Source organism: Pseudonaja textilis, chromosome 1 (assembly GCF_049901715.1).
Source record: "Pseudonaja textilis isolate UNSWEBS1 chromosome 1, rPseTex1.2, whole genome shotgun sequence".
In the NCBI taxonomy this organism is placed as follows: Eukaryota; Metazoa; Chordata; class Lepidosauria; order Squamata; family Elapidae; genus Pseudonaja; species Pseudonaja textilis.
The window spans coordinates 10,874,989-10,902,868 of NC_141990.1; the positions used below are offsets into that span (position 1 = coordinate 10,874,989).

General features: G+C 43.9%; 1 protein-coding gene across 4 annotated transcripts; it reads left to right on the top strand.

Annotated features, from left to right (window-relative positions):
- Positions 1 to 27,708, top strand: LOC113442548 (galectin-9B-like). 4 transcript variants are annotated; one of them, XM_087925880.1, is made up of 13 exons: positions 1 to 182; positions 4,267 to 4,355; positions 6,211 to 6,418; positions 7,729 to 7,848; positions 8,472 to 8,516; positions 10,531 to 10,575; positions 12,600 to 12,644; positions 14,665 to 14,709; positions 19,248 to 19,292; positions 22,284 to 22,328; positions 23,830 to 23,918; positions 24,844 to 25,006; positions 25,776 to 27,708. In XM_087925880.1, exons 1-13 carry the CDS (start codon positions 153 to 155, stop codon positions 25,917 to 25,919), a joined length of 1,113 nt encoding a protein of 370 aa, XP_087782006.1. In that variant the 5' UTR covers positions 1 to 152; the 3' UTR covers positions 25,920 to 27,708. The 4 variants fall into 4 exon arrangements, with proteins under 4 accessions (XP_087782006.1, XP_087782012.1, XP_087782025.1 ...); XM_087925886.1 differs by lacking the exon at positions 10,531 to 10,575; XM_087925899.1 differs by lacking the exons at positions 10,531 to 10,575; positions 14,665 to 14,709.
- The last annotated feature ends 172 nt before the right edge of the window (positions 27,709 to 27,880 follow it).

The window sequence follows — 27,880 nt, forward strand, 5'->3', positions numbered from 1 at the left end:
CCCCATCTTCGTGGTGTTATTTAAGCGCGAGCGATGATGCATGCGCGAGGATCTTTTTCCCTTATGGTGGGAAGAAGTTGTTCTATCGCCAAACTTGGCAAACTTGCCGGAATTAACTTTCCTTTCTCGGATTCCACAACCAGCTGCTGAAAATGGCCCTGCAGTCGCCTTATTGCAAACCGGTAAGTTGAGTTGGCTTAAGGAGGGACGGAGAGAGATTCTCACCTGCCCACCTGCCTCACTTTATGACGCTAGGCTTCCTATAATTCAGTATCTTGTGGCGGGCTGTCCCCCTGGTGCGCTTCCAAGATAGACATAGCTGTGACTGAGCCAAGGTCAGGTTATGTAGCTTTTTAGGACAAGGTTTACCTGTTATTTAACAGAATAGCACAGTTGGAAGGGATCTTGGAAGTCTCTGATCCAACCTGCTTCACAAGGAGTTTATTTTTTTATGTAATATTTAATTTTTTTAAATCGACTTTATTAAGTTTCAAAGAGGGATGAAATGCTTGAAATACAAAATAACAAAAAAAAGGAAAAATTGAGGGCATGGAAAAGGGGGAAAAGTTAAAAAGTGACAAAATAGAGAGATTTATTTGGAACTTTCTGCAGTACAGATATAAATATGTAATAAAAATAATTTCTTACTCCTAATCAAAATAAAAGCACAGAAACATCAGATAAAAAAGAGATTGGACATAAAAATAAAGTTAGAATTATATATTGTAATAATATATACTGTATTTTTTTGGAGTATAAGACACTCCAAAGTATAAGACGCACCTAGCTTTTGGGGAGGAAAACAAGAAAAAAAATTCTGCTTCTGCCTCCCAGCAATTTGCTTCGTTGCAGCAAACAGCAGACAGTGTTTCAGCTTCACCACAACCTGATTAGAACAGAATAGAATAACAGAGTTGGAAGGGACCTTGGAGGTCATCTAGTCCAACCCCCCTGCCTAGGCAGGAAACCCTACATCACTTCAGACAATTGGTTATTCAACATCTTTTTAAAAACTTCCGGTGTTGGTGCACCCACAACTTCTGGAGGCAAGTTGTTCCCTGATTAATTGTTTTAACTGCCAGGAAATTTCTCCTTAGTTCCAAGTTGCTTCTCTTCTTGATTAGTTTTCACCCATTGCTTCTTGTCCTGCCCTCAGGTGCTTTGGAAAATAACTTGACTCCCTCTTCTTTGGGGTAGTCCCTGAGATATTGGAACACTGCTATCATGTCACTCCTAGTCCTTTCTTTTCATCAAACTGGACATACCCAGTTCCAGCAACCATTCTTCATATGTTTTATCCTCCAGTCCCCATATCATCTTTGTTGCTCTTCTCTGCAATCTTTCTAGAGTCTCCACATCTTTTTTACATCGTGGCGACCAAAACTGGGTGCAGGATTCCAAGTGTGGCCTTACCAAGGCATTATAAAGTGTATTAGCACTTCATGTGATTGTGATTCTATCCCTCTGTTTATGCAGCCTAGAACTGTGTTGGCTTTTTTGGCAGCTGCTTCACACAGCTGACTCATATTTAAATGGTTGCCCACTCCGAGATCCCTCTCACAGTCACTACTATTGAGTGTGGTGCCACCTATACTGCACCTGTGCATTTAGTTTTTCTTGCCTAAATATAGAACCTTACTGTTTTTTAGCACAAGCAGCTGATTGTCAGCTGATTGAATCAGCCTCTCAACCATCAGCTGTTTCAGACTGCAGGAATTGCCATAGCCTATTGCTGCCTCTGCGCACCCTATTTTTGGCTCCTGTGTCCCATTTTCAGCCTCTGCACGCCCTGTTTTTGGCCTCTGCATGCCCCATTTTCAGCCCGTTCTGGGTGGCAGGGATCAGAACAGGTGGAAAACAGGGTGCGGGGAGGTGTTTGATGATCTAACTGGCGTGCACTTGGATGATGAATGGATGCTCTGGGTTTGGGCGTTCAGGTTTGGTTCCATAGCAAACAGTCTCTTGAGTGCCTCAAATGCTTTTTGGCACTTGTCTGCTAGAAGTTCAATGGTTGATTTGTTCATGGTTTGACCCCCTCCTCCTCCCATTTTTAACAGTTTGATGATGGGGAGGGCAATCTCAGTGAATGAAGGGATGAAGTGTTGGTAAAAGTTCTCAAACCCTAAAAAGTTTTGAAGCTGTTTGCAGGTGCAAGGAACTTGCCAGTCTAAAACCACTTTGACTTTTCCAGGATCCATTTTCATGCCTTCCCTGGAGATTTGATACCCCAGGTAGTCCAGGCAGGATTGGTGGAATTCACATTTGGAAAGCTTAGCATATAGTTTGGCCGCCAAGAGTTTTTTTAACACCTGGCATACTAATTTAATGTGCTTTTCTAGTGTCTGGAAAAAAAATAAGAATGTTGTTCAATTACACAAGGACCTCTTTGCTCATGTAGTATCTCATTGATTAGTTGCATAAATACCGCAGGGTCTCCTTAGAGACCAAATGGCATTGCTTTAAATTGGAAGTTTCCTAAGGGACATGTCCTTGGTTCCCACAGGAAAACTTTATTGTTTTGGCTACAAACCTCATCTATTTTCTCCCTCCCCCTGTTGTGTGGCAACCCTGAAGATGGCCCCAGCAAGGTTTGATTCAGGATTGACACCTGCCTCTTCTTAAAAACCTTCGGTGATGGAACATCCACAATTTCTGAAGACAAGCCCTTCCACTGAGTAATTGTTCTCACTGTCAGGAAATTTCTCCTTACGTCTAGGTTGCAGAACACCGGTATCTTGTCACCCTAGTCCTCAACTAGACAATTTCTGGAACTATTCTTCATATGTCTCAGCCTCCAGTCCCCTAATTAGTTTTGTTGTTCTTCTCTGCATTCTTTCTAGAGCCTCAACATCTTTTTTTATATCATTATAAATATCACTATATCACACCCAAACTGGTGCAATATTCCAAGTGTGGACTTACCAAACCAGTATAAAACAGTAGTAACACTTCATGTGAGCTTGATACAACCCCTCTGTTGTTGCAGTCTGGGACTGCATTGATATTTTGGAAGCTGCAGCACACTGCTGGCTCATATTTAAGTGGTTGTGGAGAACTGGTAGTAGAAATTTTGAGTAGTTCAGAGAACCGGTAGCGGAAATTTTGAGTAGTTCGGAATAACATCTCTGACTGGCCCCACCCCCATCTATTCTCTGCCTCCCGAGTCCCAGCTGATCTGCTAGGTCTTCTTGTGTTGCCCTGCACAGGAGAACGGAGCTGGAAAGCAGGTTAGTGGGGTGAGGAGGGAATGGAGATTTTGCAGTAACCTTCTCCCAGGAGTGGAGAGGGAATGGAGATTTTGCAGTATCCTTTCCCTGCCATGCCCACCAAGCCATGCCCACAGAACCGGGTAGTAAAAAATTGAAATCCACCACTGCCCACGGTCTCTCTCACAGTTACTACTGTTGAGCCAGGTACCTCCATTCCACTCCACTCCTGTTCCATTCCATTCCCTTCCCTTCCATCTTTTCTTTTCTTCTTTTCTTTTCTTCAAGGTCTTTCTGGATCTTGAATCTATCTTGAGGCTATTCCCCCAAATTTGAAATTTCCTTTTTATGCCCTCATCTAAATTGTTGATGAAGATGTTGAAGAGTATTAGGCCTAAGAAAGAATCCTGGGAGTTTGCTTGTTTCATCTGTTTATTTGTTGAGTTTGCTTGCTTTGCTTTGTTTTATCTGTTTGTTTATGCAGTTTGCCTCAGATTTATGCATTTATATATAAAATTAATTGGCCGCCTATCTTACCACAGGATAACTCTGGGTGGCTTAAAATCATAAAAGACATCCCAAAGACACACACCCAAAGTTATATAACTAAAAACATAAATAAAGTAAATAAATTAAGATACTTCATGAAGCTAAAATGTGCCTGGGTAAAGAATGAGTTTCAATCATTATTCTCTATGTATATTGCTGTGTGTCTCAATGTTGGGCACTTTAAGAGGTATGGACTTCAACTCCCAGAATTCTTTAGGCAGTTCTCTGTCTGGGGAATTCTGGGAGATGAAGTCTGCACATCTTAAAATGCCCAAGGTTGACAAATACCGGTTTAACAGTTGTCAAGAGCTTTTGGTTGGACAAAATATTACTGGTGGGTAGACCTGAGGAATACTGGGAATAGTATTTTAAAGCCTTTCAAGGCAGGACGGAGGCAGATATTATTATATTCCCTAGACATTTATTCATGAACCAGTTGAATTAATGTCTTTGAGCTGCAACAGATTCTCCATTTTAATGGCTTTTTTTTTTTCTTTTAACTTCTGGTCAGACTATTCCTTTTAGTGGTCCAATTCATGGAGGCCTGAAAGATGGGATGACCATATTAGTCAACGGATGTGTTTTGAAGGGCTGCAGAAGGTGAGCAATGGTGGGATTCAAATAATTTAACAACCGATTCTCTGCCCTAATGGCCAGCTGGGTGGGCATGGCTGGGTGGGCATGTGACTGGGTAGGCATGGCCAACTGGATGTCACTCACATCGAGGGGTGCCTCACCTCACCCCCTGGCCTGGCCTCCTGAGCTCTTCTGGTCTTTGTCTACTACTACAGTGTCTGGTTGATTCTCTAATGCCTGCCTGTCCTTCTGGATCCAGAACTCCCATAGATTCTTAGCCCTATTATTCTCTACTCTCTTCTGTGGAGACTCCTTGATGGATGGGAATTCTGGGAGTTCAAGTCCATACATCTTTCAGCTGAGAGACACTGATCTATCTACCCCTTGGGTTCTATCTAGTGTGGTAAATCCTGCTTCTATGGATCTGGTGCTTAGTGCCTGTTTTTGTGCTGTTATGATCAGTGATCAGTGCTGCCTTTCACACACACACACACACACACACACACACACACACACACCAGAGCAGGGGTCTACAACCTTAAACACTCAAAGAGCCATTTGGACCCGTTTCCACAGAAAAGAAAATACCAGGAGTCACAAAACCCTTTTGACTTCTAAAGTGAATGTAACACTGCATATATCTTTTTTTTTTTTACCTTTATGCTTATAGTCTATTTAATCAGTACTATTTCTTCTGGGCCTTAGGTGGAAAAAGAGTTTTCCTATCACTTGCTGGAGATGTCATAAGTTAACCTGGGAATTTCTGTGATCAAATTCTAATTTACTGGAATTGCATCTTTGGCTTAATTGTAATGATACATTCAATTAAATTCGAAACTTTTTATATAATTGTTTCTTCCACTTCTGGAATAGTTATAAAAATGATGATTTCTCACTCATTTCTTTACTAGTAGTAGAAACAAAATAAGCAGCCGTAAATGTCACTTAATTGGAATCCTGTGTTTGGATTCTAATGGATATTTATTGTTGTGAATGCTTTTGCAAAACAGTGGCTGGGAAGGCTTGCCATAGATAAGTTTACAAAGCACTTATTTTAAGTAACATTTCTTGATTGTGTATTCTTACTTGCCCTCTTGTACTATACCACTGCATTTTGGATTCAAATGCAAAAAAATATATATTTTGGAGAGCATAAAGAATTACTTAGCAGAGTAAAGGTATTGAGGTGGAGATGGGAATGACTGTCCTTGTATTTAGTTATGGTGTGTAATGCCCTGTAGCATCATCTTGAGGGAAGAGGTGGAAACTGCACACATTTGCTATCATCTCTACAGTTTTGAGTGTGTTCAGTTCAGGATTGTTCCAAAAACCCAGATTAAATTTAGCCTTTCAAGCCTGTGCTGGTAGTGTTTAACAACCTGGGGAACTTTCACATACTGGCTGGGGGATTCTGGGAGTTGAAGTTCATACATCTTCAAGTGCCCAAAGTTAAGAAACACTAGTATTGTGGAACAAATGAATGAAAATATTATTTGTAAGAGGTTTGCCAGGGCCACCTTTCCTCTTCTTTCTTCAATTTAGTTTAGTTTAGTTTACTTTATTGTCATTGCACCTCATACAACAAAATCAAACACATCTTCAGTGCACATCATGACCATGAAAATAAACACAAACACACATCCTTCACCCTTCACACATTGAACCGGAAACCCCCGACACTACACCAACACTGCAGTATACAGCAGAATTCAGTAGAGTTCCTGCCCTGGGGTAGAAGTTGTTTTTCAACCTATTTGTGCTTGTTTTTATTATTCTGTACCATCTGCCAGATGGTAATAGTTCAAAAAAAGGGTGCTAATTTACCTTAATACCACATGTTCTTCCTCCAGATGATTTCTCTCTCTTGGTCTCTCTGCAGATTCCGGGTTGACTTTCAGTGTGGCAGTTGCCAAATGTCCAAACCAGATATCGCTTTCCATTTCAACGTCCGTTTTGATCAGAACTGTATTGTATGCAATTCACGCGAAAAGAGCAGCTGGCAGCAAGAAGAAAGGAAATATGATATGGTTTTCTGCACAGGGCTTCCTTTTGAGATCCAGTTTGTTGTGAACAGCTCCTCCTATGAGGTATGAAGATGATAAGTCCCCTTTGTGGATTATAATCACCACCTTTTTTAAAAATACACTTGGTTTGGTTATTGAGTTTTACTTTGCAGCAATGGAAAAACATTTTCAAAATGTATAAAATACAAAATGTCTCAAAATATCCCTTGCTAAGCACAAAACTGCTATCTCAAATGTAAAATGGACCCATCATGCGCGCATAAACTGATGGAGTTTATCAGTTTAGAAACCATCTCCTTCACAGAGAAGCGCATCAAGTCTCTTACCCACTTTGGGTACTCTATACAGTCTGCCAATGGAGCCTGCCCATTATGCTCATATGTTGTGACTGTCATAATGTAGGTCATCACATGATTGGACTTGTTTTTATTGGTTTTTTTTTGCAATGTTCATTAAGTGAACCCATTCCTTACTATGGGGCATTTTTGATGAAAATTGGGAATAAATGCGGATTTTCTAAAAAAAATCGTAAATCGCAGTCACATGATAAAAGGGCATTGCAAATGGCCATAAATGCAGACTGGTTGCCAAGTACCCAAAACACAGTTGGGAGAGAAGGTGGCTCTTGTAACTTCACAACAAGGTTGCAAGTACCGTTTGGATGGTCTGTTACTAAGCGATCTGTTGTAAGTCAAGGACCAACAGTAATCTCAACTTGGTTTAAGTGTTTGGGGAATCTAGTCCTTGTCATTTCTAAAACATAGTTTGTGACTTCCCAATTGGTCTTATGCATAACCTACTAACTGGGATTAGCTTGTTAGGTGAGTTCAGTCGTTGTTTTGGTTCCTTCTCTGTTGTCCCAAAACTATTTTTCTAAAGAAAACTAGACTTCCTGGGTTTTTTTTACTTTGAAAACATTTTGCTTCTCATCCAAGAAGCTTCTTTAGTTCTTCAGATCAGAACTGAAGAAGCTGCTTGGATGAAAAGCAAAACATTTTCAATGAAAAAACAAAAAGTCCAGTTACCTTTTTGGAAAAAAACACCTTTGGGACAACCGTGATCGGGAGCCCTAGTGGCGCAGTGATTAGAATGCAGTATTACAAGCTAACTCTACCCATAGTCTGGAGTTTGATCCTGACTGGCTCAAGGTTGATTCAGCCTTTCATTGTTCTTAGGTCAGTTAAGTGAGGATCCAGATTGTTGGGGGCAATATGCTGACATCGCAAATTGCCCAGAAGTGCTGTAAAGCACCATGGGCAGTATATAAGTTGGAGTGCCATTGCTGGATGATCGAGAATATCCACAGACATTTCCTTCTCTGTTGTTCTTGTGGTGACTCGATATGACAAGTTGCTCCTTTCTGTGTGTGCCAGGTTCTAGTAGATGGAAAGCTGTATTTGGAATTCAGGCACAGGATCCCTCTTTGCCGAGTAGATACCATCAGAATTTCAGGAGAACTAGATGTGGAGTCAATCAGCTTCCGAGGTTCAACTGTAGGTATTTCATTGATTTCATTCTATTTATAAAAAACCTGCCTTCTTTTGATAAACAAAAGGGTAGCCTTATTTTTCTTGGGATTAAATGGGTGGCGTATTTAGACAGGATAAATATATGCCTTCCCTCTTTCCTTCTGATCTTTGAAAAATGCAAATATTTTCTGCAGTTTCCTGAGTGATTTTGTGGGGAGGGGGGTTAAAAAAAGGTCCAGATGGTGACCTAATGTCAACAGTCCTTCGTGTGTGTCATGATACACTTCGGCAGAGACACAACTTTGATTTCATGACAATAGAAGCCATCTTGATTTTTTTTGACCTTGTTGGGTGGTCTGACAGGAATAGTGGCAGTGGAGAACCTATCACACCTCTCCATCTTGTAACTTCTCCAGGCACCCGTAGAGACAGAACTCCTGGCCCTCAATGGATCAGCTGATCTGCAGCTGAACCGCAGGCCACAGTTAAGAGGCTGAGCAGCCTCCTGCACTTAAAAAAAAAAAAAAGACCCCTGAAAATAAGCCCAAGTGCTTGGGCAAAAGAAAATAAGACCCGGTCTTATTTTGGGAAAAACATGGAACTTGCTCATGCAATTTTCTTTGATTTCTGTTTTCTTTTTTACCCAGACCGTTCCAGGTTGTTCCAGCTCTGATTCTCCAGTATCCTCACAGGTATGGCATACAGTCCTTTACTATAAAAAATGCCATCAATTGCTCTTGTGTTTCACAGACATGATGCACGTCAAAAGAGACACAACTTTGATTGCATGGCAATAGAAGCCATCTTGATTTTTTTTTATCTCGTTGGGTGCTCTGACAGGACTAGTGGCAGTGGAGAACCAATCACACCTCTTCATCTTGTGAAGTTTAGTGGGATTGTGGTGAGAGGATATCAGAAAGCACCACATTTTTGCATTATCAGGCAGTCCTTGACTTATGACTGTAATGGAGCGTCCAATTTGTGTCTGTAATTCATGATTGTCATGACTTGATTGTCAAGTTGAGACATCCGTATGACTGACTTGATTTTATGAGCTGCTTTGTGATGGTTGCTAAGCGAACGCAGTAGTTGTAAAGTGAAAGCTGCCGTGATAAAGTGAGTCCTCTTGCGTGGGTGTGTTTTTAGCAGAAACCAGCCAAAAGGCTGGAAACCAGCAAAAATAAATTGCAGTCACATGATAATGGAACATTGCAACTGATGAAAAGAGGTGTGTGTATTCCTCTATCAGAAAACAGGTTATAAGTACCTTCAGGAAGGGCGGTATGACTGTATCTCATACCTCACAGGTATGAGATACAGTCCTTTACTATAAAAATGCCAACAATCCCTCCGTAACTTTGGACAGTCGATAAATTACTGCTCATTAAGCAGGCTACCTGTACTATCTAAAAAGTGTTTTTCACTGGCTGAGGAATCCTGGGGTTGAAGGCCAAACATCTTAAAATTGTTGAGGTTGAGAAACACTGACCTAGAAGTAGATCTTCATTCTGATACCGTGCTTCCCCCAAAATACATCCTACTCCAAAAATAAGTCCTAGCTTGATTTTTTTTTCCAGTGGGCCTAATATACGCCCTACCCCAAAAATAACCCCAGTGAAGGGATGGGCATGGCCAGTACAGGAGGAAGTCCTTCCCTTCCCCGGTCACTTTATGGCTTCTCGGCACCTTAACTGCGGCCTGCAGATCAGCTGATCAGCAAGGGCTGCGATTTCTGTTTCTCCGGATGCCTGGAGATGTTTCCAACACACTCTTGCTAGCTCCAGCCCTGCTCACAGTGCCAGGCAACCTTGAAGCTGAGCACCTGTCTCTTCCGCAGCTCACCTTGTGGCTCTGGAGCAGGCGGCCGCCACGGTTTGCGCTCTGCCAGTTGCTTAGGCCGCTGCTAGGATAAGGCAACCGGGTAAGGGGACTGATCCTCCTCCACTTCCAGCGTAGCACCCTCTCACGGTGGGAGCCCAAGGCCCAGCCTCTGTGTGGGCAAACCCTGCCCGCCACCGTGAGAAATGGGCTCACTTGTAGCTCCTCCTGTCCTGCAACATGAGTCCCAGGTCGAGCAACCTGTCGACCTGGGACTGGAGGAGAGGGGGCTTCCTGCCTTTACGAACTTTTGGCTGCACACAAGACAAGCAGAAGCAGCAAAGACCCTCTCTGGCTTCTCCCCTCCAACTCCACCAGAAATGGGTCTTCGCAACATTTGTCATGCCGGCACAGCCTCTTGGAGCTGGACGCTGCAAGGCTTGCTGTGCTGTTGCGCATGCGAGTGGCGGCACATCTGCGAGGTTCAACATACCGGTGCAGCCGCTGGTGGCAGAATGCTAGCTGTGCTGGTGCGATGAAGCTCCAGAGCCACAAGCTGAGCTGAGGAAGAGAAGGGCCCTTAGCTGCAAGGTTGCCTGGTGCCGTGGGCAGAGCTGGGTCTAGCAAGAATGCATTGGAAACATCTCCAGGCACCCGTAAAGACAGAGCTCCTGACCCTCGCTGGATCAGCTGATCTGCAGCTGAACCGCAGGCCACAGTTAAGGGGCCGAGCAGCCTCCTGCACCTCAAAAAAAAAAAGACCCCCTGAAAATAAGCCCAAGTGGTTATTTTCAAGCCTAAAAGAAAATAAAATCTGGTCTTATTTTCAGGGAAACATGGTACTTGCTCATGAATTTTTCTTTGATTTCTGTTTTCTTTTTTACCCAGACTGTTCCAGATTGTTCCAGCTCTGGTTTTCCAGCATCCCGAGAGGTATGACATACAGGTCTTTACTATTAAAAAAAATGCCAACAATCCCTTATGTGTGTCACAGACATGATGCACGTCAAAAGAGACACAACTTTGATTGCATGGCAATAGAAGCCATCTTGATTTTTTTTTATCCTGTTGGGTGCTCTGAGAGGACTAGTGGCAGTGGAGAACCTATCACACCTCTTCATCTTGTGAAGTTTGGCGGGATTGTGGTGAGAGGATATCAGAAAGCACCACATTTTTGCATTATCAGGCAGTCCTTGACTTATGACTGTAATGGAGCGTCCAATTTGTGTCTGTAATTCATGATTGTCACGACTTGATTGTCAAGTTGAGACATCCGTATGACTGACTTGATTTTATGAGCTGCTTTGTGATGGTTGCTAAGCGAACGCAGTAGTTGTAAAGTGAAAGCTGCCGTGATAAAGTGAGTCCTCTTGCGTGGGTGTGTTTTTAGCAGAAACCAGCCAAAAAGGCTGGAAACCAGCAAAAATAAATTGCAGTCACATGATAATGGAACATTGCAACTGATGAAAAGAGGTGTGTGTATTCCTCTATCAGAAAACAGGTTATAAGTACCTTCAGGAAGGGCGGTATGACTGTATCTCATACCTCACAGGTATGAGATACAGTCCTTTACTATAAAAAATGCCAACAATCCCTCCGTAACTTTGGACAGTCGATAAATTACTGCTCATTAAGCAGGCTACCTGTACTATCTAAAAAGTGTTTTTCACTGGCTGAGGAATCCTGGGGGTTGAAGGCCAAACATCTTAAAATTGTTGAGGTTGAGAAACACTGACCTAGAAGTAGATCTTCATTCTGATACCGTGCTTCCCCCAAAATACATCCTACTCCAAAAATAAGTCCTAGCTTGATTTTTTTTTTCCAGTGGGCCTAATATACGCCCTACCCCAAAAATAACCCCAGTGAAGGGATGGGCATGGCCAGTACAGGAGGAAGTCCTTCCCTTCCCCGGTCACTTTATGGCTTCTCGGCACCTTAACTGCGGCCTGCAGATCAGCTGATCAGCAAGGGCTGCGATTTCTGTTTCTCCGGATGCCTGGAGATGTTTCCAACACACTCTTGCTAGCTCCAGCCCTGCTCACAGTGCCAGGCAACCTTGAAGCTGAGCACCTGTCTCTTCCGCAGCTCACCTTGTGGCTCTGGAGCAGGCGGCCGCCACGGTTTGCGCTCTGCCAGTTGCTTAGGCCGCTGCTAGGATAAGGCAACCGGGTAAGGGGACTGATCCTCCTCCACTTCCAGCGTAGCACCCTCTCACGGTGGGAGCCCAAGGCCCAGCCTCTGTGTGGGCAAACCCTGCCCGCCACCGTGAGAAATGGGCTCACTTGTAGCTCCTCCTGTCCTGCAACATGAGTCCCAGGTCGAGCAACCTGTCGACCTGGGACTGGAGGAGAGGGGGCTTCCTGCCTTTTACGAACTTTTGGCTGCACACAAGACAAGCAGAAGCAGCAAAGACCCTCTCTGGCTTCTCCTCCAACTCCACCAGAAATGGGTCTTCGCAACATTTGTCATGCCGGCACAGCCTCTTGGAGCTGGACGCTGCAAGGCTTGCTGTGCTGTTGCGCATGCGAGTGGCGGCACATCTGCGAGGTTCAACATACCGGTGCAGCCGCTGGTGGCAGAATGCTAGCTGTGCTGGTGCGATGAAGCTCCAGAGCCACAAGCTGAGCTGAGGAAGAGAAGGGCCCTTAGCTGCAAGGTTGCCTGGTGCCGTGGGCAGAGCTGGGTCTAGCAAGAATGCATTGGAAACATCTCCAGGCACCCGTAAAGACAGAGCTCCTGACCCTCGCTGGATCAGCTGATCTGCAGCTGAACCGCAGGCCACAGTTAAGGGGCCGAGCAGCCTCCTGCACCTCAAAAAAAAAAAAAAGACCCCCCTGAAAATAAGCCCAAGTGGTTATTTTCAAGCCTAAAAGAAAATAAAATCTGGTCTTATTTTCAGGGAAACATGGTACTTGCTCATGAATTTTTCTTTGATTTCTGTTTTCTTTTTTACCCAGACTGTTCCAGATTGTTCCAGCTCTGGTTTTCCAGCATCCCGAGAGGTATGACATACAGGTCTTTACTATTAAAAAAAATGCCAACAATCCCTTATGTGTGTCACAGACATGATGCACGTCAAAAGAGACACAACTTTGATTGCATGGCAATAGAAGCCATCTTGATTTTTTTTTATCCTGTTGGGTGCTCTGAGAGGACTAGTGGCAGTGGAGAACCTATCACACCTCTTCATCTTGTGAAGTTTGGCGGGATTGTGGTGAGAGGATATCAGAAAGCACCACATTTTTGCATTATCAGGCAGTCCTTGACTTATGACTGTAATGGAGCGTCCAATTTGTGTCTGTAATTCATGATTGTCACGACTTGATTGTCAAGTTGAGACATCCGTATGACTGACTTGATTTTATGAGCTGCTTTGTGATGGTTGCTAAGCGAACGCAGTAGTTGTAAAGTGAAAGCTGCCGTGATAAAGTGAGTCCTCTTACGTGGGTGTGTTTTTAGCAGAAACCAGCCAAAAAGGCTGGAAACCAGCAAAAATAAATTGCAGTCACATGATCATGGAACATTGCAACTGATGAAAAGAGGTGTGTGTATTCCTCTATCAGAAAACAGGTTATAAGTACCTTCAGGAAGGGCGGTATGACTGTATCTCATACCTCACAGGTATGAGATACAGTCCTTTACTATAAAAAATGCCAACAATCCCTCCGTAACTTTGGACAGTCGATAAATTACTGCTCATTAAGCAGGCTACCTGTACTATCTAAAAAGTGTTTTTCACTGGCTGAGGAATCCTGGGGGTTGAAGGCCAAACATCTTAAAATTGTTGAGGTTGAGAAACACTGACCTAGAAGTAGATCTTCATTCTGATACCGTGCTTCCCCCAAAATACATCCTACTCCAAAAATAAGTCCTAGCTTGATTTTTTTTTCCAGTGGGCCTAATATACGCCCCTACCCCAAAAATAACCCCAGTGAAGGGATGGGCATGGCCAGTACAGGAGGAAGTCCTTCCCTTCCCCGGTCACTTTATGGCTTCTCGGCACCTTAACTGCGGCCTGCAGATCAGCTGATCAGCAAGGGCTGCGATTTCTGTTTCTCCGGATGCCTGGAGATGTTTCAACACACTCTTGCTAGCTCTAGCCCTGCTCACAGTGCCAGGCAACCTTGAAGCTGAGCACCTGTCTCTTCCGCAGCTCACCTTGTGGCTCTGGAGCAGGCGGCCGCCACGGTTTGCGCTCTGCCAGTTGCTTAGGCCGCTGCTAGGATAAGGCAACCGGGTAAGGGGACTGATCCTCCTCCACTTCCAGCGTAGCACCCTCTCACGGTGGGAGCCCAAGGCCCAGCCTCTGTGTGGGCAAACCCTGCCCGCCACCGTGAGAAATGGGCTCACTTGTAGCTCCTCCTGTCCTGCAACATGAGTCCCAGGTCGAGCAACCTGTCGACCTGGGACTGGAGGAGAGGGGGGCTTCCTGCCTTTTACGAACTTTTGGCTGCACACAAGACAAGCAGAAGCAGCAAAGACCCTCTCTGGCTTCTCCTCCAACTCCACCAGAAATGGGTCTTCGCAACATTTGTCATGCCGGCACAGCCTCTTGGAGCTGGACGCTGCAAGGCTTGCTGTGCTGTTGCGCATGCAGTGGCGGCACATCTGCGAGGTTCAACATACCGGTGCAGCCGCTGGCGGCAGAATGCTAGCTGTGCTGGTGCGATGAAGCTCCAGAGCCACAAGCTGAGCTGAGGAAGAGAAGGGCCCTTAGCTGCAAGGTTGCCTGGTGCCGTGGGCAGAGCTGGGTCTAGCAAGAATGCATTGGAAACATCTCCAGGCACCCGTAAAGACAGAGCTCCTGACCTCGCTGGATCAGCTGATCTGCAGCTGAACCGCAGGCCACAGTTAAGGGGCCGAGCAGCCTCCTGCACCTCAAAAAAAAAAAAAAGACCCCCTGAAAATAAGCCCAAGTGGTTATTTTCAAGCCTAAAAGAAAATAAAATCTGGTCTTATTTTCAGGGAAACATGGTACTTGCTCATGAATTTTTCTTTGATTTCTGTTTTCTTTTTACCCAGACTGTTCCAGATTGTTCCAGCTCTGGTTTTCCAGCATCCCGAGAGGTATGACATACAGGTCTTTACTATTAAAAAAATGCCAACAATCCCTTATGTGTGTCACAGACATGATGCACGCTAAAAGAGACACAACTTTGATTGCATGGCAATAGAAGCCATCTTGATTTTTTTATCCTGTTGGGTGCTCTGAGAGGACTAGTGGCAGTGGAGAACCTATCACACCTCTTCATCTTGTGAAGTTTGGCGGGATTGTGGTGAGAGGATATCAGAAAGCACCACATTTTGCATTATCAGGCAGTCCTTGACTTATGACTGTAATGGAGCGCCCAATTTGTGTCTGTAATTCATGATTGTCACGACTTGATTGTCAAGTTGAGACATCCGTATGACTGACTTGATTTTATGAGCTGCTTTGTGATGGTTGCTAAGCGAACGCAGTAGTTGTAAAGTGAAAGCTGCCGTGATAAAGTGAGTCCTCTTGCGTGGGTGTGTTTTTAGCAGAAACTAGCCAAAAAGGCTGGAAACCAGCAAAATAAATTGCAGTCACATGATCATGGAACATTGCAACTGATGAAAAGAGGTGTGTGTATTCCTCTATCAGAAAACAGGTTATAAGTACCTTCAGGAAGGGCGGTATGACTGTATCTCATACCTCACAGGTATGAGATACAGTCCTTTACTATAAAAATGCCAACAATCCCTCCGTAACTTTGGACAGTCGATAAATTACTGCTCATTAAGCAGGCTACCTGTACTATCTAAAAGTGTTTTTCACTGGCTGAGGAATCCTGGGGTTGAAGGCCAAACATCTTAAAATTGTTGAGGTTGAGAAACACTGACCTAGAAGTAGATCTTCATTCTGATACCGTGCTTCCCCCAAAATACATCCTACTCCAAAAATAAGTCCTAGCTTGATTTTTTTTTTCCAGTGGGCCTAATATACGCCCTACCCCAAAAATAACCCCAGTGAAGGGATGGGCATGGCCAGTACAGGAGGAAGTCCTTCCTTCCCCGGTCACTTTATGGCTTCTCGGCACCTTAACTGCGGCCTGCAGATCAGCTGATCAGCAAGGGCTGCGATTTCTGTTTCTCCGGATGCCTGGAGATGTTTCCAACACACTCTTTGCTAGCTCCAGCCCTGCTCACAGTGCCAGGCAACCTTGAAGCTGAGCACCTGTCTCTTCCGCAGCTCACCTTGTGGCTCTGGAGCAGGCGGCCGCCACGGTTTGCGCTCTGCCAGTTGCTTAGGCCGCTGCTAGGATAAGGCAACCGGGTAAGGGGACTGATCCTCCTCCACTTCCAGCGTAGCACCCTCTCACGGTGGGAGCCCAAGGCCCAGCCTCTGTGTGGGCAAACCCTGCCCGCCACCGTGAGAAATGGGCTCACTTGTAGCCCTCCTGTCCTGCAACATGAGTCCCAGGTCGAGCAACCTGTCGACCTGGGACTGGAGGAGAGGGGGGCTTCCTGCCTTTACGAACTTTGGCTGCACACAAGACAAGCAGAAGCAGCAAAGACCCTCTCTGGCTTCTCCTCCAACTCCACCAGAAATGGGTCTTCGCAACATTTGTCATGCCGGCACAGCCTCTTGGAGCTGGACGCTGCAAGGCTTGCTGTGCTGTTGCGCATGCGAGTGGCGGCACATCTGGGCGAGGTTCAACATACGGTGCAGCGCTGGCGGCAGAATGCTAGCTGTGCTGGTGCGATGAAGCTCCAGAGCCACAAGCTGAGCTGAGGAAGAGAAGGGCCCTTAGCTGCAAGGTTGCCTGGTGCCGTGGGCAGAGCTGGGTCTAGCAAGAATGCATTGGAAACATCTCCAGGCACCCGTAAAGACAGAGCTCCTGACCCTCGCTGGATCAGCTGATCTGCAGCTGAACCGCAGGCCACAGTTAAGGGGCCGAGCAGCCTCCTGCACATCAAAAAAAAAAAGATCGCCCTGAAAATAAGCCCAAGTGGTTATTTTCAAGCCTAAAAGAAAATAAAATCTGGTCTTATTTTCAGGGAAACATGGTACTTGCTCATGAATTTTTCTTTGATTTCTGTTTTCTTTTTACCCAGACTGTTCCAGATTGTTTCAGCTCTGGTTTTCCAGCATCCCGAGAGGTATGACATACAGGTCTTTACTATTAAAAAAAATGCCAACAATCCCTTATGTGTGTCACAGACATGATGCACGTCAAAAGAGACACAACTTTGATTGCATGGCAATAGAAGCCATCTTGATTTTTTTATCCTGTTGGGTGCTCTGAGAGGACTAGTGGCAGTGGAGAACCTATCACACCTCTTCATCTTGTGAAGTTTGGCGGGATTGTGGTGAGAGGATATCAGAAAGCACCACATTTTTTGCATTATCAGGCAGTCCTTGACTTATGACTGTGATGGAGCGTCCAATTTGTGTCTGTAATTCATGATTGTCACGACTTGATTGTCAAGTTGAGACATCCGTATGACTGACTTGATTTTATGAGCTGCTTTGTGATGGTTGCTGCTTAACGCAGTAGTTGTAAAGTGAAAGCTGCCGTGATAAAGTGAGTCCTCTTACGTGGGTGTGTTTTTAGCAGAAACCAGCCAAAAAGGCTGAAACCAGCAAAATAAATTGCAGTCACATGATCATGGAACATTGCAACTGATGAAAAGAGGTGTGTGTATTCCTCTATCAGAAAACAGGTTATAAGTACCTTCAGGAAGGGCGGTATGACTGTATCTCATACCTCACAGGTATGAGATACAGTCCTTTACTATAAAAATGCCAACAATCCCTCCGTAACTTTGGACAGTCGATAAATTACTGCTCATTAAGCAGGCTACCTGTACTATCTAAAAGTGTTTTTCACTGGCTGAGGAATCCTGGGGGTTGAAGGCCAAACATCTTAAAATTGTTGAGGTTGAGAAACACTGACCTAGAAGTAGATCTTCATTCTGATACCGTGCTTCCCCAAAATACATCCTACTCCAAAATAAGTCCTAGCTTGATTTTTTTTCCAGTGGGCCTAATATACGCCCCTACCCCAAAAATAACCCCAGTGAAGGGATGGGCATGGCCAGTACAGGAGGAAGTCCTTCCCTTCCCCGGTCACTTTATGGCTTCTCGGCACCTTAACTGCGGCCTGCAGATCAGCTGATCAGCAAGGGCTGCGATTTCTGTTTCTCCGGATGCCTGGAGATGTTTCCAACACACTCTTGCTAGCTCCAGCCCTGCTCACAGTGCCAGGCAACCTTGAAGCTGAGCACCTGTCTCTTCCGCAGCTCACCTTGTGGCTCTGGAGCAGGCGGCCGCCACGGCTTTGCGCTCTGCCAGTTGCTTAGGCCGCTGCTAGGATAAGGCAACCGGGTAAGGGGACTGATCCTCCTCCACTTCCAGCGTAGCACCCTCTCACGGTGGGAGCCCAAGGCCCAGCCTCTGTGTGGGCAAACCCTGCCCGCCACCGTGAGAAATGGGCTCACTTGTAGCTCCTCCTGTCCTGCAACATGAGTCCCAGGTCGAGCAACCTGTCGACCTGGGACTGGAGGAGAGGGGGGCTTCCTGCCTTTTACGAACTTTTGGCTGCACACAAGACAAGCAGAAGCAGCAAAGACCCTCTCTGGCTTCTCCCCTCCAACTCCACCAGAAATGGGTCTTCGCAACATTTGTCATGCCGGCACAGCCTCTTGGAGCTGGACGCTGCAAGGCTTGCTGTGCTGTTGCGCATGCGAGTGGCGGCACATCTGCGAGGTTCAACATACCGGTGCAGCCGCTGGCGGCAGAATGCTAGCTGTGCTGGTGCGATGAAGCTCCAGAGCCACAAGCTGAGCTGAGGAAGAGAAGGGCCCTTAGCTGCAAGGTTGCCTGGTGCCGTGGGCAGAGCTGGGTCTAGCAAGAATGCATTGGAAACATCTCCAGGCACCCGTAAAGACAGAGCTCCTGACCCTCGCTGGATCAGCTGATCTGCAGCTGAACCGCAGGCCACAGTTAAGGGGCCGAGCAGCCTCCTGCACCTCAAAAAAAAAAAAAAAAGACCCCCCTGAAAATAAGCCCAAGTGGTTATTTTCAAGCCTAAAAGAAAATAAAATCTGGTCTTATTTTCGGGGAAACATAGTACTTGGTCATGAAATTTTCTTTGATTTCTGTTTTCTTTTTTACCCAGACTGGTCCAGGTTGTTCCAGCTCAGGTTTTTCAATATGCTCACAGGTATGACATACAGGCCTTTACTATTAAAAAAATGCCAACAATCCCTCATGTGTGTCACAGACATGATGCACTTCAACAGAGACACAACTTTGATTGCATGGCAATAGAAGCCATCTTGATTTTTTTTTATCCCGTTGGCTGCTCTGACACGACTAGTGGTAGTGGAGAACCTATCACACCTCCTTATCTTGTGAAGTTTGGCGGGATTGTAGTGAGAGGAACCTTGGACAATCGATAAATTACTGCTCATTAAGCAACACTACCTATACTATCTGTGTATTTCACTGGCTGAGGAATCCTGGGGGTTGAAAGCCAAACATCTTAAAATTGTTGAGGTTGAGAAACATTGACCTAGAAGTAGATCTTCATTCTGATACTTGCTCATGCAATTTCCTTTGATTTCTGTTTTTCCCCCAGATCTCTTCAGTTTCTTACGACCCATATTTCCCAACATACTCACAGGTATGACATACAGTCCTTTACTGAAAAAAAAAAGCTATGGAAATGTCTCCTTTTTTTCTCTCCTTTTGTAATTGTTCTTAGACCATGGAGAAGGAATTAGAGAAATATTCTAGTTGGAATGCTATTAGCCAGTGAAGTGTTTAAGATGTATGACTAAAGAAATCCCAGTTTCCAAACTGGATGACATAGGGCCATCTATCGTTTGTCAGACAACCTTTCCCTACATGGTTGTTGTAGTAGAGACTTTGGGGAAAGAGATGCTCCTAAACAAAACATGGTATATAAATCTAACAAGCAAATAAATAAAAAAATAAAAATAATCTGGTTAATTTAAAAGTATTTTGCCTGAACTAGTTCTGAGATCGTTGTAGGTAAGGGGTGTCAAACTCAATTTCATTGAGGTCTACATTAGGGTTGTGGTTGACCTTGTGGGGGCAGAGCCCAGGGGTCATGCCAGCTTCCCTCCCTCCCTCTCATTGCCATCTCCTTCACTCCTTCCTTCCTCCCCTTTCTCCTCCTATCCTTTTTATTCCCATCTCCTCCTTTCCTCCCCACTTCCCCTCCCCTTCCCCCTTCTCATTCCCATTGCCTCCCTCCCTCCCCTTTCTCTTTCTCTCCTTATGCCCATCTGCTTCCTTCCTCCCTCCCTCTTTCCCCTCTCCTTCCTCCTTCTCTCCTTTTTATTCCCATCTCATCTTCCTCCCTTCCTTCTCTGACTCCCTCCTTCTCATTCCCATCTCGTTCTGGAAAATTTGGCAGCGCTGCCAGTGGCTGGACTTACTGTGGATGTGGCTTTCCCATAGCGGGTGGGGTGAGGGAAGCCACACAGGCTGCAAGGCTGGGCCAGCGAGCAGGCCACGGAGGCGCTGGTGATGGGTATAGTACTGATCTATAACTTGATGGCGGCCATCCGGACTAGAACACGGTGAGCCTTAGATCCGCGGGGCAGCCTTGGAGCCAGAAAAGAACCACTCTGCTGCCTCAGGCCCACCCTCATAGGAGGTGGTGAGGGCGGGGCTGAGGCAGCAGTGTTGCAGAGCTTGCCCTGGCTGCCAGATGCCTCACTTTCCCCAAGTAGGTCGAGGAGCATGGAGAAGAGAAGCCCGCTCCGGTTGTTGCCAGTTTTGCTGTTGCAGTGCTGCGTAGCTTGCCCCACCCACCACTGCCCAGGCCCTAGCTTCTCCCAAGCATTATTATTATTATTTTTTTGCCAATCTGATTTCCCCTCCATCGCATCTTTTCCATCGTGTTTCTCACCTTCTCTTTGATGGCTGACACCGAAAGGCAGAGCAAGAACTGCCTGGAAGTACCTAGTCGGCCCTGGAATGAGGAATACAGGGGCCGACTAGTGGGGTGAACAGGGTCAGGCAGTGGTGCGATCAGCTGGTTCTCCCAACTGCGCAAAATCCTAACAACCGGTTCGGTTGAACCTGTCTGAACCGGCAGAATCCCACCTCTTTCTGTAGGATCAAAACATTACAAAAACCAACTTTCTAAACTTTTTTTTTTTTTGTGGTGGGGTTGGTGGGGGGGGGGGGGGGGGGGGGGGGGGGGGGGGGGGGGGGGGGGGGGGGGGGGGGGGGGGGGGGGGGGGGGGGGGGGGGCGGGGGTTTTTTTTTTTTTTTTTTTTTTTTTTTTTTTTTTTTTTTTTTTTTTTTTTTTTTTTTTTTTTTTTTTTTTTTTTTTTTTTTGGAAGGGGGGGGGGGGGGAGGGATTTTGGAATTTTTTTTAAAAAATTTTTAATAAAAAAAAAAAAAAAAAAAAAAAAAAAAAATAATAAAAAAAAAAAAAAAAATAATAAATTTTTTTTTTTTTTTTTTTTTTTTATTTTTTTATTTTTTTTTTTTTTTTTTTTTTTTTTTTTTTTTTTTTTTTTTTTTTTTTTTTTTTTTTTTTTTTTTAAAATTAATTTTTTTTTTTTTTTAATGTAGGGGGGGGAATTTTACCTTTTTTTTATGATGAAAGATTTTATCTTTGGCCACTAGATGGAACTGAATACATGTTTAGAGAACAATAACAGCGTACAGATACATAAACTCTTCTGCAAGCAGAACAATCCGTACTGTTTAGGACTCTGATCTTTTGGGAAACAGAGAGAAAGGAACGGGAATATTTCATTCATAAACATTGGCAGGGATAGATGACAGTTGGGTTCTGCTTCAGAGAGCTGGGAGTTGAAAGATTGCAGTCCATGGTTTGGTGTCACTGCACAATTGACGCAAAAGGGAAGATAGGCAATGACATCATGAGGCATACGGTGTCTTTGTAGATTGCAACAGGTATCTCCAAATTTCTCTTAATTTGCCTCTGCTAAAACAGGTACGTCAGGTTTTTCAACTGGTGTGATACCTGCAAAAGCCATTTGACTAAAATGAACAGTGACAATAATATGCAAAACAACGCAGAATAGGTTGCTGGGAAATGCTTACCAAGAATCTGAGACCAAGACTAACATCAGCGTCCACTGTCTGCTGTTTCTCAACCTTGGTTACTTTAAGATACGTGGACTCAACTTCATCTTTGCTGGTTAAATTTGGGGATTAAAATGCACACATCTTAAAAGTTGCCAAGGTTGAGAAATACGGGGGCAACAGCTGTTGAGAGCTTTTTGGGGGGAAATTTTTACTCATGCTGTACCTGGTCCTTGCATCCTGGCTGTGATGTTGCCATACTCTGGGTCTTTGGGGAAACTGGAGTACCCATTGTGAGCTGCTAATGAAATTTCCTGTTATCAGAAGACATTATGGATAAGTTAAAGGGTAGACGTTTTGCAACTGGCATAGCGTAGCAGTTAACTCTTGCAGGAAGAGGAGAAACCAGGATTAAAAATGTATCTTACTGGGTAGGAATTACTGTCAGTCCTACTTTAAGGAATTGTTGGATTCCCAAGCTTTTTGATAAATGTTTGGCTTATGTGTATGTTTGGACTTTAAAAAAATATCTAAAACCTTTTCATGTAAAATCCTGATTACTATTCTTTTTTCTTCATAGCCAAGTTTCTATCCCATTGGACAATGCTTTCTGCCACGGATGTATGTAAGTCTTTATCATATTAGCAATATTTGCATTTTTTTTCTGGTCCATCGATTATGAAAGATTTCAACTCTAGGCTAACACAGAAGTATGAGAGTCAAAGTCCCACAGATTTAGGGATTTGATACTACTCAGGTAGGAATCCTTTAAAATGGAGCATGGGTAGGAATTTTGGCTCAGCATGGGAACCCAGTCACCCAGTTATTTACACATTATGTGAATCAGGCCATCACTGTCAGACCTGCTCTGACTTGGTCCTTTAGTTATGAAAGACCCTTGACTCCATTTGTAGTGAAAGGTATATTTTTTCCTAAAAACCAAGTGGATTACAGTATAGCAAAAACCAGAACTAAAGTTTGCATGCCAAAATTCCCTGGTTAACTTTCCCTATCCAATTCTTCTCCTCCCTTGGTCCCTTATTGCCCATATTTGAATATATAGTTTTGGAACAGTCGCTTCAACGATGGATGGGTTGGTGAGCCATTGCATTCCATTCCATTCCCAGAGTTTTGACCTTGAGCTGATGTCTCTGCTTTGGCTGCCCCTCTCAGTTCATGGCAGACTGAGAGCAAAGGTGAAATTCAGGCAAACGATGGCAGTTCTGACAATCACCTTCAGCCATAATGTTGTTGATTAGTGTAGGCTGTGCCTGGTATGGGAACTCAGCAACTGGGAGGTGTTAACATGTCTTAAGATTAAGCATGGGTGAGAGCGAATGTGGGTAGCAGTTAGGTGTTGCATTCAGCTTCAAGCCCCTCATCTGCCATGGGGGGCTTTGGGCGTGCTGTTCTCTCATAGCTCAACCAGCCTCATTGTGTCATTGTTATGCAATGATATTGAGGGAGGGAGGGTTATATATGTCCCCTGAGGCTACAGAAGTAAAGGGTATAAATCTATCTAAGATATCTAATAAAAATGAACCCAACCTTAGTAATCTGATGTATCTTTTCTAATAAGAGCTGCAATAGGAAAGAATCAGTGCTGTGGGTTGGGCTTGTGCATCATTGGAATTTCCCACAATGCACCAGATTTAACTAGGCTCCTTGGGCATTGTGGGAAATCTGAATGGCTTGGGCAAGAAAACCTTCTGAAAAGAAATCTTAAGAGATCAGCACTGAATCATGGTACGGTCTTGGTTCTTTGGAAAAAAAATCTTAGCCAGAGGCTAAGGCCATCAATGGACATTTGCAACTATGACCAGGAAGAGCTATTGGTGCATTCTCAGGGGAAAAATCTTTGCTTAACGATGTCCCAGGAGGAAGTTTAAAAAGTCGACATGGCAATAGAAGCTCTGGCTTCTCTTTATGTGAATGAGCATGCACATGAAAAAGTGCTGGGGTTTGATTATGTGGTGGAAGCAGACATTTTTATTTTTTCAGACTCACTCCACTGAACACCTATGTACACCAATCAGCCTTTGCTAAATTCGGATTGATAACTTTAAGGTGCAAAACGGGGGAAAATTCAGATTAATTCTAACATTGTTTGTGTGTTCTCTCCACAGCCTCTCCCTTACCGAACTACCATCTGTGGGGGCTTTTCCCCATCCAAATCAATAATGGTCTCAGGTTCTGTGTCTCCTTGTGCTCAGAGGTAAATGCTAAGAAATATTGTTGGTAAAACTTTCTTCCACAGGATTTTATTCTGAATTCATTTATTCAGAATTCCTTTCAAATGAGTGGTTTGGGGCTGCACAGTTAAAAACAGTCAGTTGCCTTTTTAAAAAAGGCACCTTTGAGATGACTGTATAATGCAAGTGTGTTTCTGTGTTTTGTATTTTATCTTTAGCCATAAAAAGTAAATAAACATGTTGGGGTGTGTGTGTGGAGGAAAATAAAGTGAGGGTCCATCAACAGATGATAAAAGGGATACCGCAAATGAACACCAGCATGCCTAGAATGAGTTGGCGATACTTTTTAAATATTCCTTCCAGGAACAAAGTTCGCCAACCAGAAGCCCAGCCAGTTGGGTAACAGAATGAATCTTCACTCATTGTTCACATCTGTTACCTTGCCTTATGAAATAAAATGAGTGGAAAGGACACACATCCAGGCGTGCACACACCCATTCCAAGAGTACTAAAATGAACTTTGCTGTATTATTTTTCTCAAGTGCAAAGAAAAACAGTCATTACTAGTCACCCTCCATGCATGATAGGATACGATGTGGTTCTCTGTATATCATATACAGTATCTCTGTGTATCTATTTCTATCATCTATCTGTATCAATCACCTATATCATCTATCACCTCTCTCTGTCTATTTATCTGTTATCTATTGAGTTACCTCTTTTTTCCAGAAGTGAAGATCTTTTGATGAAGTCCTAAAAAAAGAGAATCTATCTGGCAAAGAGATTCTTGCTCACCACGTTCACACAGGAATTTCCTTTGAGAAAAATAATGGCTTTTGAATCAGCAATATAATATCTTCAGAAATTAGAATGTTCATAGTGTAGTTTCTGGGTGTGGATAGTTTCCTGCTAATTGTGCAGCGCAACATTTGGGTTTTTTTTATGTAGGTTCGAGATCAATCTGAAAGTGGGGAACTGTATTGCTTTACATATCAACCCACGGTTTGATCAGAATGCGATTGTTCGAAACTCTCTGCTCAACACGTGCTGGGGCTCAGAGGAAAGACACCTACCCTGTGGGATGCCTCTGATGCGTGGCCACCCCTTTACCGTAAGTCAAAGCAGTCTGGTTACTCCACCTGGGCCAAGGGATTGTGTGAACTGACTTAAATTTGCATTTATCAGGCTAGCCTACTGCACTGATTTCGGGATCCTTGGTTCGCCCATACAGTAACACTCTTTTAAAAGTTGCACTGCTAACAATGAAAATTAGGACTGGATTTTTGGTCATAAATTGGTGCGGTTGTAAGTCAACTCACCCTGTTACCTGATTTTACAACTATTTTTACAGTGGCCATAAAGCAAATCACTGTTTCACAATTCAGTCACTAACTAAAATCACTGTTGAACCTGAACTAGTAATAAATATCTGAACCATGGTTAGTACAACATAAACAACCAAATAAAAGAATACATTATACTATGTTACTAATCATATAATGTATAAATACTATAATACAATATATCCACTTCATCCTTATTACTAAGCATTTACTATGATTTAAATTTGTAAAATTGAAATATGATTCTAAGATAAATCCAAATTTGGGGTGCAGTACCAATCCATGCATTAGGTTGAAGTCTCAGTACTTAAAATCTGTATCAAAGTTACTTTTAGTTGTTCTAAAGTCACTCATTTAGTGACTTTGAGGACATCATCAGATCTTGCAGGTGTTGCTTCTGTGAAACACCTTTGCTGCTTTGTTGTCTGGGAAATGGGTAATTTGTGATGTTAATAGACTAAATACAGATTTAAAAGATCTGGGTTATATTATCGGGTTCCATTAAGGTGATCAGAAATGTGCATTTTCTTTTTATAGATCCGGATTCAGTGTGAAGCACACTGCTTTAAGGTGGCTGTGAACGGAAATCATCAGTTTGACTACAACCATCGCATATGTAACCGTCTGATAAATCTGCTCGAAGTGGACGGTGACATAACATTGACCAACGTCCAAGCTTAAAGTCGTCAGTGAGGTCCATTTTTGGATAGATGCAGTGTTGTGATTCAGCCAGTTCACACTAGTTTGGGAGAACTGGTAGTTAACTTTCTAAGCAGTTCGGCAAACCGGCTGTTAGAAGAAATCTCCTTCCAACAGCCTTTTGTTTTCCCCACCTTAAGGGGTTAATCCTGTCAGCAAGGCAGGAAGGAGACATTTTGGTGTGCCTCTGTGTGTTGTTTCTAGTAGAATCCTGCTTTTTTTTTATTGCCCTGCTTAAGTATTTTCAAAAACTGCCTCTGTGGTTAAGCCTGCTTACATTGTAACAGCTGTTACTGGTTCTTGGCAGTACACCCAGACTTTCTGTAGCCTGAGTGGCTTCTCTGGAGTTATTTTTCCTTTGCTGGTAGTTTTACTCTGGGGCTTGACTTTTTTTAAAGGGGAAGAGTTGTTTTAAGCTTTTTACACTGCTTTAGTGGTTCCTGGCATTGTCCTTTTTGGGTGTACTTTGAACAGGCTGAATCCCCTCTCAGCTACTCCTTGCCTCCTTAGTCCCCAATTAAGGGTGGGAGAGGGCGATCACGGGCCTCTTTCTTACTTGGATCTGTAATCTTCTCTAAATGGAGTGATCTGGCTACTCTTTGGCTTCTTTGCTTGTTTGTTACCAAAAAAAGGCTACAGGATGTCTCCCCACCCCACTGATGGGAAAGCAATGAAGTAATCTTTTCAGATTACCACTGCCTGCTTGATAGAGTTAAACAATGCTGCCTAGAAAAAGAAATCTTTTTCAAGCCGTGTCTTTCCCTTTTCCCTCCAATGCAACCTTTCCTTAAATCTGGATGATTTCCTTAGGATATCGTGTGAGTTGAACGAGACCAGCTGGTATCTTTTAAGAGTTAAAAAGGATCTAAGGATTGCTTCTCCTGGGTGGAAAACTCAGTTCACTGAGCACAGGAGCCTCTTGTCTTTGGGGATGCTCCATTCATCCAGGTCATGGTTGTCCCCAAGGGGTTTTTTTCAAGGGGGAACTGGACTTTCTTGGTTTCCAGAAAGTCCAGTTGCCTCTTGAAAAAGCATCCTTGGAGTCTCTTGCATTGCTTCAGAGTGGCCAAAGGCACATGATTGCTCACTTATAGTAAGATTTTTTTTTTTTAAAGGGAGGTACGAGTGCGAATCCTCCTTCCAATTCATTTTAGTTTTCTCTCATGATAATTAGGCTTAATAACATGGCACCAGGTTTGAAGTTTATTTAGTTATCTGTGGCATGTGCTAATTTTATTGTGATCTTGAGAGGGCAGAGACTTGAACGTGGGTCCCCTATATACTTCATTTGTCTCTTTAGCTCGGCATTTTGTAGCCCAAATATGCCCACCCTCTTTCTGGAGCGCTTAAATGACCTCTCTGCTAAAGGATTTCATTTTATGAGCAAGAATTGGCTGCTGATAGTTATCATTGCACTTTAACTATTTTAATTCCTCTAGGTGCTTGTTGAATTATTTGAATCCCACCACTGCATAGATGTGCACACTGCTTCAAGGTAGCTGTGAACGGACTTCATCAGCTTGACTACAACCACTGCATACATAACCTGCTTCAGATAAATCTGCTCGAAGTGGACGGTGACGTAACGTTGGCCAACATCCAGGCTTAAAGTTTCCAGTAGAGGTCCATTTTTGGATGGAGATGCAATTGATGTGCAATGTTGAACTTTACTACCTGAAGTTTGAACAAATGCTCTTTTCAGTTTTTAAGAACCATAGTTCACTTTTTTCCCTTCCAATCTAATTGTTTGAATAAACTAGTTTTGTTTGCTGACTCAAGTGTGGTAAACTGACATTCTGATTCTGAATTCGACACCATGGAAATTTCAGGATTATATCCTTCCTTTTTGCTGTTTTGGGCTAAGTAAGTGGGAAAAGAAGTTCAATGGGACAAGTGCCAATAATATTTCTGACAGATGGTGCCCAGTTTATTTGGGTGATGTC